This window comes from Leopardus geoffroyi, chromosome A3, assembly GCF_018350155.1.
Source record: "Leopardus geoffroyi isolate Oge1 chromosome A3, O.geoffroyi_Oge1_pat1.0, whole genome shotgun sequence".
Classification (NCBI taxonomy): domain Eukaryota; kingdom Metazoa; phylum Chordata; class Mammalia; order Carnivora; family Felidae; genus Leopardus; species Leopardus geoffroyi.
This window is the reverse complement of record NC_059336.1, coordinates 14,121,266-14,137,393: the sequence shown is the minus strand read 5'-3', so window position 1 is coordinate 14,137,393 and position 16,128 is coordinate 14,121,266. Positions and strand designations below refer to the sequence as shown.

At 52.4% G+C, this 16,128-nt stretch overlaps 1 protein-coding gene across 3 annotated transcripts in view; it reads left to right on the top strand.

Annotated features, from left to right (window-relative positions):
* The window catches only part of EYA2 (EYA transcriptional coactivator and phosphatase 2), a 267,355-nt gene that overhangs the window by 82,882 nt on the left and 168,345 nt on the right, over positions 1-16,128 (top strand). For 2 of the 3 annotated variants that reach the window (XM_045444372.1, XM_045444371.1), the window contains exons 2-3: positions 1,343-1,461; positions 15,629-15,674. In XM_045444372.1, coding sequence (XP_045300328.1) covers positions 1,353-1,461; positions 15,629-15,674 — 155 coding nt within the window. In that variant the 5' untranslated portion in view covers positions 1,343-1,352. Of the gene's footprint in view, positions 1-1,342; positions 1,462-15,628; positions 15,675-16,128 lie in introns of those variants that run through there. The other variant, XM_045444373.1, reaches the window with a different exon arrangement.

Below are 16,128 nucleotides of genomic sequence, written 5' to 3'. Positions count from 1 at the left end.
GACGCCGCTAGTATTGATTTGTATATTTTGCACTTTGTAGAAATATCATATTTTGGGTACCCTTCTGCCTCTTTGCTCAGTACTTCGTCGGTCTGTCCGTCGCGCTGTGTGGAGTCGTGCGTTAAGTCTTTTTCACCGCTGTATCACATTCTACTGTCAGAGCACACGCTACCTACATCATCACTCTTCCTCTGGGACTGAATGGACATTTAGATTACTACCTACTAAGGCCTTTCCTTACGGGGACCATCGCTTTTCATACTCACCGTGACCTCTTCGGGGAGGTACTTTGAGAATCCCCTTGTCCAGACGAGAAAGCTTTTGACTTAGAGCAGTTTGGTAACTCTCTAAAGGCAGTGAAGAGCGAAACAGAAATCGGAACCCGTGACCTTTCCACGACGGAATCTGAGTTTATAGCCACTTTGCCACCAGTCAGTATGTTGTGTTCCGTTAAAGTGATGATAGCAGATCCTCCCCGACAATGACCTCGCGATACTGATGTGCTATCAACAAACTCAGCCTCTCTCTGAGGACAGCCTGAATCAGTGCCAGATACTATTGGCTGCCGTTGAGCCCTGTGGAAACAGCCAGGTACGGGATTGTGCACACACGAACAAGAAACCTCACTTCCTAACCACAGTGGGTGGGAGCCGAGGAGGCATAAGAAGGGATACAGTGCAAGTACCGACCGGTTTTCGACTAAAAAATGCGAAAGACCCGGGAGATTTGTCCCACGCTTTCCCTGCCCCCCGTAACGTTTGATCAAAGCCGTGAGTAATTCGGGAGCTGGTGTTTCCTTTCTTGGTGGGGACCAGCATGATGGGCCGTGGAGTTTGGCCTGCCCGGAGGGACTCGGTGAGTATCATGGATGCCTCCCGCGCCTCTCTCCACCAGTCCAAGTAGCACCGTGTCCGCTTTTGTCTCGAAACTGCGGTCTCCTCCTCTCCCCAAGCCTCTGCTTTTGGGAATCCAAACCCAAACGTTCTCTCTCCGCCCGTGTCTCCCTTCCTCTGCTGGGAAGGCTCCCTAGCTCGTTCCAGCTCATTCAGATGACATTTAAAAGAGACCAGGATGTGATTTTTCTAATGGCAAAATACAGTATGAAGGAGGGGAAAGGTTTAATCAAGTGGGTGTATTCTCCGGAGGGGAGCAAAGCACTTCATTTTAATTCTTTATTTCCCTTTGATGAAAAGTTTAGTGAATTTTTATTATGTAGAATTTATAAGACGGCTGGGTTTAGGTAATCAGCTTTAATATTTATACTCTTAGGGAAAGAAATAGGAATCATTAGTAAGCATGCATAATTAATGAATAAATTACATTTCCCTTTGTTTTCTTTCAGGTACAAGGAAATGCTAGATCTGGTGATCTCACCCAGCCTCACTGTAAACAGCGATTGTCCGGGTAAACTGAAGCTTAGCCGCACCGACGCCGATGTCTGGACTCTGAGTGACATAGAAGGTAGGCCTCCTGGCGTGAGTTTCGGTGGGACCTGTGTTGGTCCCCCCTGCCCCACCGCGGAAGTTAGTAAGGGACTGGCAGCCTTAGACACGCATCCTTTCGAAAATACCGTCATGATGACAGTTTCTCCTCCCGCCATTGGGATTGTTGCCTCTGGACCAAAAGAAACTTTGGCATGCCCTGCTGACAGTTCCCATCTAGTCGGTAGAGGTGTGAGCGTGCTGGTTCGCGTTCTGAACTTCCTGTCCCGAGAAAAGCTGACACTTCCACCGCGGCTAATAGTCAGTTTCGGGTGTGTTACAGGCCCCGGCCCTGGGTGGGTCCTGCGGGGTCCGGGCTCCAGCTGAGGAGTCTGTCCCTCAGCGCTGTCCCCCCCCACCCCCACCCCACCCCCACCCCCCAGCCATCCCGCATCCGGGCAGGCGTCTTGTTTACGAAGGTTTGACGCTGGGACCAGAACTCGTCTGCCTTTGGCTTTCAGGTTGGGTTGGAGTCAAGGAAGCAGAGGAGAGTTAAGCTGTTTAAAAAATTATTGGCAAATGGTGCAGCCGAACTAGTTTTCGCTAGAACAATTCCAGCTATTGTTTGCTCTGTTTGGGATCTGTCAGCCTTCCTGGGAGAGCTGGGAGTTAGCAAAAGGCATTACGCTATTATGTTTAACCATTGGGCTTAACCCTTTAGTCGGGCCCGCTTTCGGATGTGCCGCCGGTGTCCCGGGACCCCGGGCTGACTCTCCTTCGCTGTCTGTGTATGATGCCAGCTCAGGGGGCATCGATCCTGCATCCTGTCGTGGGAAACCAGAGCCTTGTGTCTAGTCAAATACAGCATCGCAAGGAATTTGCTTTTAAGCAACGCCAGGCTTCCACGAATAATGATTATCATCACCAGAGCAATGACATTTCCCTCGCATGCTGGTAACAAAGCTGGGATAAGTCAACTAAAAGTACCACCAAGAGGGTCTGGGCTCCCCCACCAAACCACATGCTAGAGAACACGCCCTCATTCTTCGTGGCCCTTTGGAGTGTCCGTGTAAACTGTGCTCTTTGAGAGTTTGAGACAATTTATTAAGCCCTGTTCGAAGACAATCATTCTCTTCTCAGTAGAGGCACTGTTCGACCCAGGACCTCATTTCAGAGCCAGGCAAGCTAGGAGGAGGAGGAGGAGGCTGCCGGGGGAGGAAGATCCAAGGCTGAATCCCAGCCCCACTGCTCCCCAGACCGGTGGCCTCGGGCAAATTGTTTAACCTTTCTGAGCCTCCGTTTTCTTACCTATCAAATGGGGGCATAATCACGACCCACTTCCTAGCCTGCTTACTGCCGCCTGGCACACCGTGGGCGCGTGGTACCGTGGCGGAACTTGCTATCTCATGGTCATTCTCCTCTGAATCAAATAACCACGGTGAGTGTAAAACCACGGCTGCAAACTGGCTGCTCGCGACAAGTCTGGTCTTCAGGTATGTCTTTGTTTGGTGTACAACGTCCTTTAAATAAAAAGTGAACTTGTACGAATCAGGAGAGTTCACATAAAAATCTGGATTCCTAGGGGCGCCTGGGGGGCTCAGTCGGTTAAGCGTCCGACTTCGGCTCAGGTCGTGATATTACGGTTCGTGAGCCCGAGCCCCGTGTCGGGCTCTGGGCTGATGGCTCGGGGCCTGGAGCCTGCTTCCGATTCTGTGTCTCCCTCTCTGTCTGCCCCTCCCCCACTCACACTCTGCCTCTGTCTCTCAAAAATAAATAAACACTGAAAATATTTTTTGAAAACCTGCGTTTCTAGTTGCCCTTGAGATGCTGAGCGCTTTAGACGTGCTGGGCCCACATTCCCACCTGGCTGCCACTAGTGGGAGCTGAGGGGCAGCTGTCCCTCAGATGGATCCCTGCCACTCCCTTCTGTCCTTAATTTTTGCGAGGCACATACTTGGCGCCAGGCCCTGTGGAACGCAGTGTAACGGCAGATTAACCCTCCTCCTCCTCCCCTGTCACCAGCAGAGCAAATACTCGGCACTTGCTGTGTGCTAGACGTGAATGTACTCACTCACTGAATCCCCACAACCCCAGGAAGGGGGTAGCGTGATTAACCTTGTGTTACAGATGAGGAAACTGAGGCACAGAGGAGTCGAATGGCGTGATTGAGCTGACGCAGTTCAGCGACAGCCAAAATTTGAGCCTAGGTCGTCTGACTCCAAAGCCTGTTCTTCTTATCGGTGCACTATACTGTTTCTCACTGAATTATGACACCCCTATTAGGCTACGAGCCCATCTTACAGATGTGGAAGTTGAGGCACAGGGGGTTAAATATACAGTAAGCAACCCAGAGACGCACAGCTAGTGGTAGGGCCAGGAATCAGACTCAGGCACTCTGGCTCCGGGGTCTCCGCTTGGAAACTTCAGAATCACTTTCTGCCAAACCCTGAAGAGTCCTCGTGCCTCTGATAATCGTCCCTGCACAGTGATAGCACCCGCAGACATCCCATCTCTCTCCTTCTTTTGTGACTGGGAGCTGTCCGCACCCTCTGCCCTGCCCTGGATGGAGCAGGCTGGCTGCTGAGGCGAAGGCTTTGGGGCTGAGTGTTGGGGTGGGGGGAGGTTGCTCCCAAATTCAGAGCAGGCAGGGGCCGGCAGGGGCAGCTTACTCACACACACACACACACACACACACACACACACACACACCCCTTTCCTTCTCTTGAGATGGGCGGTGAGCTCCCCGGCTCCGGAGGGAAGATTCCACCCTCGTTGTGGCCTCAAGTGCCAGATTCGGCCCCCTGGGCCCTTCTTCCGGTGACAGAGGCATTACTGAGTGACTGCAGGGACCCAGATCCAGGGAGGACCCCGGGGGGCATGAGCCACGGGGCCTACATTCAGGGGGACTCTGGAGCGAATGTGGAGCTGAGAAATCCCCCAGTGGCTCCCACTGCCTCCATGGCTCTGTCTCTAACCATCTGTGGGTCCCTGGTCTCGTCACTCAGCCTCTTGGAGATTATTTGCCTCATCTGTTAAAGGGGGGTAATTATTCCACCGACCTCCCCGAGGTGATACGAAGATGAAATAGTTAAAACACGGAGAGGACTTAGTGTTTCTTAGAAAGCATAGAATAAGGTCTAATTTCCTTACCCTTGGCCACCAGGATCACCTCGTCTGTCCCTGCCAGCCTCTCAAAGTCACCTCCTCCCCGTCCCCTTTGCTCGGGGAACCGAGTCCTTGGACAGAGCCCTGACCTTGTTTCTTTTTCTGCAACTCAGGAGCGTGATTCTGCCCTCGGGGTCTTTGCACATGCTGTTCCCTCGGCCTGGTCTCCCCCTGTCTCTAGGACCGTCTTCTCGGCCATCATTTCTCATCACAGAGGTCTTTCCTATCACATGTAATCGTTCAGTCCCTCATTCGGCAGGTGTTTGTTCAGGCCGGCATTGTTTTAAGCACTAGAAAGTCAGCACACAAAAGCCTCTCCCCTCCCGGAGCCTATGCCAGGGGTCTGGCAGGCAAGAGGCTGATAAAACAGTAAATAAGCAAAGTACATAGCATGTTGGACAGTGATACGCGCCGTGGGGCGGGAGCGGGGGGGGGGGGGGAGGAGAAGCAGGAAAGGAGGATAAGGAATGCAGGGATGTAGGGACGTTCCTGGGAAGGTGACACCTGAGTAAAGACCTTCAGGAGATGAGGGAAGGCGTTCGTGTCCACATGGAAGGAAGAGGAAACAGCAAGTGCAAACGCTCTGGGGCAGCAGTGTTCCCAGAGCACCGGAGGGGCAATAAGGAGGCTAGCGCAGCTGGAGCCCAGGGAGCAAGGCGCCGTGGGGGAGACGAGGTCAGAAAGATGGCCAGCTCAGACCTCCCCTGACTTTGAGAGCCACTGACAAGATGTGGCTTCTACCCTGAGTGAGCCGGGAGCAATGAGAGGGTTTGGAGCAGGGGCTGGGCTCTGTGACCCGCATATTGACAGGAGCCCCCCCCCCGACTGGGGGTCAGGAAAACGCTGACGTGAGAACAACGGGGGGGTCAGGACCGAATGGGAGCCCAGAGACCAGCCAAGAAGGTGTTACAATAATGCAGGTGAGAGGTGCCAGTGCCTTGGATCGGGGCAGGCAGAAGGGCTCAGATTCTGGGCCGCATTTGAGGGGAGAGCCGACAGAACACCCACCCACCCCCGTTTTGGGCCCTGCTGCCTGTCTCCAGCGTCCCACCCTCTGCCGAAGGCGCACGCGTGTTCTCTCGTTGTTCGTCAGGCTCCCAGCTAGAATGTCAGTTCTCGGAAGGCAGGCCTTGCCCACCCTCGTTGTCTGGGTTTCTCCCCCTGCTGAGAGCACGTGGGGCACCGACACTTAGCAGGTGCTTCAGAAATCCTGGCCCAGCGAGTGAGGACAGAAGGTGAAGCACTCCCCACGACGGTGGGACGGCTGAATGGGCACTCCCCTCTGTAGGCCCCACGCCCCGTACCCCTTGCCTAAAGCTCTTCCTTTTCCTCTGTTTTTCCGTGACACGTCAGTTCCGACTCCCCAGCTACCACATAAACACACGATCCTTATAAAGACCCGAAACATCAGACCACATCTCCCCGTGCTCAGTGTCCCCTCCCTTCCCCGGAACCAACCACTGTTACCGCGTTTTGTGCGCAGGCTGAGACCTTTTTGTAAGCCCTTGCATTTGTACCGATTGTATTTATGCGACTTAGGCGTGTATGTTTATGTATATATATTTACAAAGGTACCTTTACTGTAGGAATTAACAGTGTCGCTGGAAAAACTTCTGGAACACAAAAGCTAGCGTGTAATACAGATTTGCTCTAACTTGCTCTGTTCACTCAAGGCGCGTTAAGACATGATTTACCTCTTTTTAGCTTCACTGACTAATACACTGAAGAATGACCCAGTTCATTAAGCCATCCCTGGTCCGCGAACATGAGGTTATTTGTAATTTTTTGCTCTTGCAATCAATGCTGCTGGGCTGTTGTCATGCAGGCTGTTATTTGAACATGTGCCCTCTTGCTCTAGAGAAGATGCTGGTGGTCATCAGCTTGTTTGATGCACCTGCTGTGCGTGAGGCCCTGGCGACCCGGCAGAGAACCGGACCCACCCGCAGCCTGCCTTCAGGGACTTTGCAGGTCACTGTGTTCCAGGGACCCTTTTTGCATCTCCCCACGGTCCCTGCACGTCACATCCTACAGGGTTTGGGCTCAGCAGGTCTGCCACTTGCTCCCTGGGTGAATGTCACCAAATTCCTGTTCTCCCTGAGCCTGTCTCCTCACCTGGATGATGAAGATATGTTTGCTGCACGCGTTTGTTCGTTAAATTGTTCCAGAATGCCTGCCGTGAGCCAGAGCCTGGTGCAGGTGATGGGAATATAATGGTGAAGGAGACAGACCCCTTCCCAGAGTTCATGTTCTAATGGGAGAGGCAGGTATTTTTACACAAATATGGGACTTCAGATGGTGGTAATTTCTATGAGGAAATAAAGCAGGAATGTGACAGAGGTGACCTGTATGCAGGCCAGGGGTTAGAAAAGCTTTAGCGCGATTATGTTAAAGCCTTTTGCAGAGTGCTCGATGCTTCGAAAACACTCGGTAGAGGTTAGCTCTGTGTCTCTCGCTCTTTAATGTGCATACACTCACCTGGGAACTTTGTTAACTTGCAGATTCTGATCGGGCCTAAGGGTCTGCATTTCTGACAAGCTCCCAGGTGATGCTGATGCTTCTGGTCAACCAGCCACTCGGAGTAGCGAGGTGCTAGCTCCGTGGTTCTCAAATTCTTTTTCATCAAAGTCACCTTGCAAGTTTTGTTGGCACACAGATTGAAGGGCCCCACTGCTGGCTTTGCTGGTTGGGCCTGGGGCCCAAGAATTTGTGTTTCTAACAAGTTCCAGATAATACTGACGGTGCTGGCCCAGGGACCACACTTTGAGAACCAGATTTCTGCACTGGTTTTGAACCTGGTTGCACGCCGGAATCTCCTAGAAGGTTTAAAAAAAAAATGCCTAAGGCTCATGTCCAGATCCCACCCCCAGAAAATCTGATTTAATTGGTCAGTAGTGTGACCCAAGCAATGGGATTTTTCTAAAGCTCTCCAGACAAGTTTCTTGTGCACCCAGGGTTGAGAACAGTTGTTTTAGATGGCAGATTCCTCCAGGATAAGGACCGTTTTTTATTCCTATGTACATATTTAAGTTATTGTTCCTGATTAGCAAATAACTTAGTCTATGACTCATGGTAGATCCTTAAAAATTATTTGTGGATGGATAGGTGGATAGATTAATGGGTGGAAAGGTGGAGGATGGATAGATGGATGATGGATGAGTGGATGGAAGATGGGTGGTTGGGTAGAAGATGGATGTGTGGGTAGGTAGAGGATGGATGGTGGATGGATGGATGGATGGATGGATGGATGGATGGATAGGTGGATGGATGGATGTGTGGATGGATGGATGGGTGGATGGGTGGATGGATGGATGGGTGGATGGATGGATGGATAGGTGGATGGATGGATGGATGGGTGGATGGATGGGTGGATGGGTGGATGGATGGATTGGTGGATGGATGGATGGATGGATGGATGGATGGATGGATGTATGGATGGATGGAAGGATAGGTGGATGGGTGGATGGGTGGATGGATGGATGTGTGGATGGATGGATGGATGGATGGATGGATGGATGGATAGATGTGTGGATGGGTGGATGGATGGATTGGTGGATGGATAGATGTGTGGATGGATAGATGGCTAGATGGATGGTTGGATGGGTGAATGGATGGATGGATGGATGGATGGATGGATGGATGTGTGGATGGATAGATGTGTGGATGGATGGATGGATGGATGGATGGATGCATGGATGGATGGATAGGTGGATGGATGGATGTGTGGATGGATGGATGGATGGATGGATGGATGGATAGGTGGATGGATGGATGTGTGGATGGATGGATGGATGGATGGATGGATGGATGGATGGATAGATGGATGGGTGAATGGATGGATGGATGGATGGATGGATGGATAGGTGGATGGATGGATGTGTGGATGGATGGATGTGTGGATGGATGGATGTGTGGATGGATGGATGGATGGATGGATGGATGGATGGATGGACGTGTGGATGGATGGATGGGTGGATGGATAGATGTGTGGATGTGTGGATGGATAGATGGCTAGATGGATGGATGGATGGGTGGATGTGTGGATGGGTGGATGGATGGATGGATGGATGGATGTGTGGATGGATGGATGGATGTGTGGATGGGTGGATGGGTGGATGGGTGGATGGATGTGTGGATGGATAGATGTGTGGATGGATGGATGGATGGATGGATGGATGGATGGATGGATGAATGGATAGGTGGATGGATGGGTGGATGGATGGATGTGTGGATGGATGGATGGGTGGATGGATGGATGAGTGGATGGATGGATGGGTGGATGGATGGATCAGTGGGTGGATAGATATGTGGATGTGTGGATGGATGGATGGGTGGATATGTGGATGGTTGGATGGATGGATGGATGGATGGATATGTGGATGGATAAATAGATGGATGGATGGATGGGTGGATGAACACAGGATGGTCTTGAGGAATCACAAATAACTTTAGGCTAATGATTAGCTTTGAATCCTTAGTAAAATCTCCTTATTTCTGTATCTGTAAAATACAGATAATAACTTCCTCTTTGAGTTGTTATGGACACTGATAGAAGACTCATGCCGTCCTTAGCACAGTGCCTGGCTTATAGGAAACACTTGAGAAATATTAGCCATCATTCACTGCTATTCAAGGGAAAATTGGATTTGAATTGTATCCTGTCTTCTGGAAGGAGAGGAAAAAATGTTGCGGAACTAAGAAAGCAAAGCTGAATAGAGAAAACTTTTTCATTTAAAATGCAGATACATTTTGCAGAAGCCAAGGCTGTATTCTCGTTGTTTCCTCTGAGAGGTGAGACCGCGCCCAGGGGACAAGCTGGGCTGTCCGCTCTCAGACCTCCTGCATCTCTTCTGTCCTGGGCACAATAGGGTCTGATTTCAAGTTCCCATCTCACGAGTTCCTGCCTGGAGCTGGCAGATTTCGATTCATCTCCTCCCCCCAGCCAGGTTGAGCTGCCCAGACCTTTGCCAGAGTGCTCACCTGGCGAGAGGCGGATCCGCTGTGCCTGTCCCACCCTTCTGCCTTTCCCAGCTGGCTTCCTGGGGGCCTTAGCACCCCGAATGACCTCTACCTGCATGGAACAGAAATCACACTCTGGGGACGCCGGTGTATTGGGAAGGAAATTGCCAACCCTCTCCTTATGAAAAAGGGCACCGACTATTATTAATTATCAAATACCTTCCCTGGATAAAGAGCTCTCACCCCTGGCCGTGTCTCCTGGACTTCACACATTCTCCAGCCATTCTCTGCTGTATGTTGGTAACACCTCTCTTGTCGCTCGCTTTCTGATTTTTCTTTAAAACTGCTCCCTTTCCGTATATTCATTTTAAGAAGATGACGTAACACCAGCTCCAGAAATGGAAAGTTATGCCTTTGCCGGTCTTGCTGTGATTCTCATACGCATTAAAATAAGTTGGTGATGATTTACATAGAAGAGCGTGTGTTCACATCTCTCCTAAAACCCTCGCGCTCTGGGATTTATGGGCCTTGTTTCTTTCAGTCCTCAGGAACACCCCTATGAGGGACAAATGACTTGTTCGCTGTCATGTAACCACTCAGTGAGAGTCAAATTTGGGGTGAGCGCTTCCGGACTGCTGATACAGTGCTCTGTCCCGCTGTGGTTGTCCCTGGCCTGAGAGCACCTTAAACCACGCACCCAAGGGAGATGAGCTGATTCAGTTTGGAGACTTGTACCTTTTGTGGCAAAGACCTGCCTCAAGACATCTTGCACTAGGAATTGTCTCATCTTATGGGGATCACTTAGAAGTGGCCCCTGGGGTCCAATTAGGCAACATAATAGTGGCTGCTGCTTGCAGAATCATTAGCTTTTTAATCCTCCCAGTGAGAGTTAAAAAAAAAAGTGTGAACATTCAAATTGGGCTCCCGGATTCAAGTGGCTTAAGCAAGGGCCCCAGAGAACGGAAAGCTAAGAATAGCTCCTGGCGTGGAGCGGTTCCCACTTGGCAGGTGCCTGCCTCTTGCAGTCCTGGCAGGCACCTGGTTATGAGGTATTGCCCCATCTTGTGGATGTGAAAACCGAGGCTTAGAGAGAGGCAGTGACAGGCACAAGGTCACACAGTTATCCTGCTGCAGCGTCAGGATTTGTGTTTGGGTCTGACCCCTTTAAGCCCATGTGCTTTTTGGGGGGAAGAACATTAAGTTGACATGTTACAGACATTTGGGTTGTAGATCTGGCCCACGGTAGGTGCATGAATGCACAAAAACGAATGAACAGAGTGTGAATGTCTCCGCACGAGTTCCTTCACACAATCATAGTCACACAGAAGTGTGCATTCACACACACAGACCTAGCTTTGGTTGCCTTGATTGGATCTTATGTCCTGATCCTTTCCATTATCTCCCGGCCCCGTAGGCATTTGAGTTTGTGACTTCTCGAGTGGAGATTTATGGTTACCAACCCGGAACTGGGATACTTTTTAATAATTTGCAGTTCTTGCTTAGCCAGTACTCCCAAACCCTCACCAGTCAGAAGTGTGGTTTCCTGGGCTGCATGTCAGCACCACCCGGCAGCTTTCTTGCCCTGCCGGCCTGGAGTCTGCGTTCCCACAAGAGCCCCAGGCGAGTCCCGTGGGGGTTAAGTGTCCAGGCGCACTGCCCTATACCAACCACTTTCTTCCTTCGCAACTTGTTATAATTGCAGTTAAGTACTTACTTGGGCAATTCCTTATTTGCCATCCATCTTCCCCACTAAACAGGACGTTCTTGACTGCTTCAGCTCACTGTTAGAACCCAGTTCCTAGCACACGCCTGGTGCATGGTGGGCCGTGGAATAAGTGAATGGATGAATGAGTTGAGTGAGTGAGTGAGTGAGCTCATTCCAGAGGTTTTGGCCATCTGTTTAGTTAATCCTTCTCCCTCTAGCCATAGGAAGCTGGGCAGGAAGAGGAAGCTTAGAGTTTTAAATTCAGAAGGAAACGGAGGAAGCTGTCTGTTGCTCCCCACTTGAGAGCCAGCTGTCCCATTTTATGTACCAGCCACCTCTTCTGGGACCCATGGTGAGGCTTGGAGATGGGCTACACCGGGTCAGGTCATTACAGCTGCTTTTACCTCTGGCAACGTGGATGTAAGGCTCCCTCAGTGAGTCCTCCGTTGACCTCAACCCCATGCGTCATGGCAAGTTCAGTGGCACTAACAAGGTTGAGAACAGGAGGCTGTGGTCAGTGGAAGGCCATCGCCATCTACCAGGCTCCAGATCCCACCAGTAGGAGAGTAAGCTGCTGCTGCTTCTGAATGTGGTGTTTTTACCACCCTGAAGATGCTGGGGACTCACTGGGTGTGGGGCCTGAGGGTCACCTGCCCCTTGTGCTGATGGCCCCGTGTTGGTTTTTTTTCATTGTTTTTTGAATGTTTATTCATTTTTGAAAGAGACAGAGCACAAGCAGGGGTGGGGTGGGGGGTGGGGGGCGGTACACAGAATCCAAAGCAGGCTCCAGGCTCCGAGCTGTCAGCCCAGAGCCCGATGCAGGGCTCGAACCCACGAACCGCGAGATCGCGACCTGAGCTGAAGTCGGACGCTTCACCGACTGGGCCACCCAGGCGCCCCTTGATGGCCCCATGTGTTTGTGTTGGGCTCACCATGCGTAGTGTGACCTCCTCCCAGATTGCCAGTTTGCTTGTACTCCTGTGGCCCCTCCGCCAGACTCTGTGACACTCCGGCCTCACACGGGGACTCGTGACCACAGTCCACCCCCTCGCTACCCCTCCGGCAAGCTGTGGCACCACGGTCGTGCTGCTGTGCAGAGCATCGTTGCCTTCAGGCAGTGACACTGCGGGGCTGTGGGCAGGGTTGTTTCTGGGCTGCATGGAAAGCTCGGTGGCCCGGCCTCCCGTATCTCCACCCTCAGTGCGTCTGTCGCTCTCTGACTGTCATCAGGGAAAGCTGTCAAATACAATGGCATTCAGAAAGTGGTAACGCGAGCAGCCAGGAGATCACCGAAAGACGTCCCGGGCTACCCCAAGGACCCAGTTGTCCCCTGTGACTTGAATGATGATGTTCACTCCGTCTTCCACCTGGGGGCTGGCATCCCGTACAGGACCAGCCTGCCAGGCCCACTTACCAGTATGCAGGTGATATGTGCATACATACGTGCACACAGGCCTCCTGGTCCTTGTGACCTCTGAGGACAGCAGCCTTGGACCACAGCAAGAATGCCAGAGGGACAGAGAAGCTCTCTGCTCCCGGCCAGGCCCTGACCCACCTCTGCACTGAACTTCACCGTCCTTGACCCCGTCCCACCCAGGCCCCCCGAAGAAGGGAAGGAGCGTAAGAGCCCCACCTCGTCACGTCCCATCAGGATTCCCGACGAGGTGTATACCATCCCTACCTGGGAAAAAAGGCAGAAGGGAGCAGGGCAGGGAGGGAGATCGTTCCCCATGTAATGTACTCATTTCCCAGGTTTTCATTCCCCCAAGTGTCCTGGATGAAAAGCTAAATGTGATACCCGCCCAAAAAGATAAAAGCCTGTGTTTCTCAAAAGTCACGCAGTCTGCAGCAGGAAGATCTCTTGTACTGAATGCCCGTGTCTCGCTGGCACAGTCTTCCCGGCGATTGCTGGGGCGGGAAAGGGAGAGTCTTGTAGGTTTGCAAAGCAGGGGAGGGAGACCTGCCCGCGTGGGGAAGGCAGGTTACTCAACAATTCAGAGCAGAGGAAGCTGGAGCGAAGCAAATATGCAAATCACGGCACGGAGGTTGGGGCAGAAAGATGCTTCAAATTTACAGAACGCCAGGTTAATCCGAGCCCATAGGAATGTTTGTTTCCATAAGACGTGATTTTTATGAATATTTACATACTTATTTAAGAAATCATATTCGAAATGTTTAATTCAGCAACTTATGTATTACTAAACGCACTCAAAACATGGGCTTTTACCGCTAATGAGAACTGTGTCTGCTTCGGAATGAGACTGTTCATCCTCTAGTCCTGGGGGAGGGCGGGGACGGGATGCTGGAGGTCCTGTTCGGGGCAGCGAACCCCAACCAGGGAAATAAATGAGCATCGAGTGAGCGCCTACTGGGTGCCAGGGGCTTTCCTTGGCATTAGACCACAGCCGTTCCGGACACACAGTGAGAAATATATTTTTGCACTCCTCTTCCTCACACACGCACGCGTGCACACGCCTCACACAGCACGTTCTCACATCCGTAACTACAGCAGAAGTCTCATCCAACCCCTTCTTCCCGCGGGCCATCCAGGCTGGTACTGTCCATTCGGTTTTACCGTTTAGCTCGAGCCAGACTCTCCGAACGGACCTCGGGACTCTCCCACCCTTGATCCAGGGGTTTGGGACTCCGGCAGAACTTAACTCTGCCGGGGACGCAGTTCAGGAAACGGGCTTGGGGCTCCCAAGGCGCTTGGGTTCAAGTCCCGGCTCCGGTGCCCATGGGCCGTGCGGCTTGAGTAGGGCCCTTAGCCTTCCCCAGTTTCTTCATCTGTACCGGGGGGACGGTGACTTCGCCCACCTTGTAGCACCGTTGTGAGGTCTAAGAGAGGGCACGCAGGTGAGCAGTAGCACAGGACCTGGCCCGTAGTGACCTCCTAGGTGCGTAGTAGTAGCTGGTGTGGTGACAAAGCCGTCGCGGGCTGCAGCGCCCTGGTGGCGAAGAAAAACCCCGGAGCCAGACCGCCTGAGCTCAGAGCACGCATCCACCCCTGATGACCCCTGTGGCCTTGGGTGAGTTAGCTAAACTGTCTGTGCCTCCAGCTCTTCGCCTGCGACATGGGGGTATGAATAGAACACTCCTCGTGGGGTGATTCCGAGGATTAACAATAACGCATCCGAGTAACACGCTTAGAGCTTGGCGGTAAATGACGGTCCTCATCAGCATCATCCTCTTGTGTCTTCGTCTTCACGCATCCTTGTGAGATCAGTTTCCCCCCATTTCACAGCTGGGAATACTGAGGTCCAGAGAGTCTGGGCAGGCTTCCCCCAGGTCTCGTTGTTACCAAGTGGCAGTGTTGGAATTGCACGTTCTGAGCCTCCAGTCCGGGGCTGAGAGAGGCTCAGAGTTCTGGGGACCTGAGAGCATGTCTCAGGAGGCACAGGGACGCTCCAGCCGCGTACCCCAGTACGTAGGCACTGCCCTGCGCACCGGGGAGTGTGAGTGGGGAGGTTGGTGCGATCAGTAGACACGTAATCTAGTATTGGCCTGGGCGTCACGGTGAGGACGGTGAGTTTTCCTGTTAGAGATGACATAACGTGGTCCCCAGTGGACTGTCCACGTGTAAAATTGGCTTCTTGAAAATATCTCTCTTCAGCTGAATTCCGTCACCTTTTCGTCACCTCTTGCCTTATCGTCTCCCACTGATGGCTGGATGCTGTGTGCCGCGGGGCACCGTTGAATCAGGAGCTCAGGCCCCTTCTCTCTTCCTGCTGCACACTCTACCTGGAGCCTAGGAGATGCGTCAGCGTGTGGCTTCCCCTAAGTGCTGGGGCCAGCCCCACCTGAACCCCATGGGCTGAAACTGGGTGGGGGGGGGGGAGAGGAAGAACGTCAAGATGATGTCATCAGGAGAAGGGAAATGGATGTTGGCCAATCAAAGCCAACTGGTATCTGCCATTCTTGGGTTCTCGGGGCTGTGCCGTTGAGGCAGGGAACGGGATAGTTCTCCATCCAGGAGTGGAAATGGCAGCAGCCTGGGAGTCAGGAAACCTGGTCCAGGTCCCAGTTTGTGCTGCTGTCTAGTTATGGGGCCTAGCTCAAGCGTGTTCTTTGTGTCCCTTTGGCCTCGGTGTCCCCATCCGCGCACTGGGTAAGGGGGAGGGTTCTACTCCGATGTTTCGAGATGTTATAGACTCTTTACGTGTGGTCCTTCAGTTAGTATCCGGAGATGAAACTCGCCCAGAGAGGGGTTTTGAGGAGGAAACGCTAAAACGTTGTGCCTCGAATGAGCTTTTGTGGTTGAGAAAGTCCCTAGCAGCAAATCTCCAAGGTTCTTCCCACTCAGGTGAGCAGCTAAAGTCACAGCTTTAGTGGATCATCACTCCGACAGCTAAAGCCTTTCCAATTTTTCTTTTCCCTCCAGGCGTCACCGCATCGGCCCCTCCGAGCGTGTCTCCGCTCTTCGCAAGGTGAGCACCCTTGCCCGCCTCCTCTGCCTCCCTACCTTTCCCCTCCTTGCGGGGCTGAGGCTCTGGGGCCTGAATCCCCAGAGAGGAATCCCAGCACCAGCACTTACCAGCTGAGCCACCCGGAGCACATGACTCCACCTCCCAGGCCTCAGTCTCCCCATCTGGAAAAGGGGGAGACCGTCACGATGCCCGCCCCCTTGAAATGAGTTAAAACATGTTAAAAGGCCTTAGAATGAAGCCTGGAGCGGAGGGCGAGTGTTGGCTCTTCCTTCCTCCCTTCTTCTCTTTGTTCTTTGTCCGTCCTTCCTTCCCTTTCCCTCCCCTTCCTCCTTCCTTTCTTCTCCCTCCTTTTCACTCTCCCTCCTCTACTCTGTCCCTGCCTTCCCTCCCTTTCCTGCTGCCCCTGCCCCCCCTTGCCTTCTCTCCTCTGCCCGGCGAGTGGAGGAGACAGGCC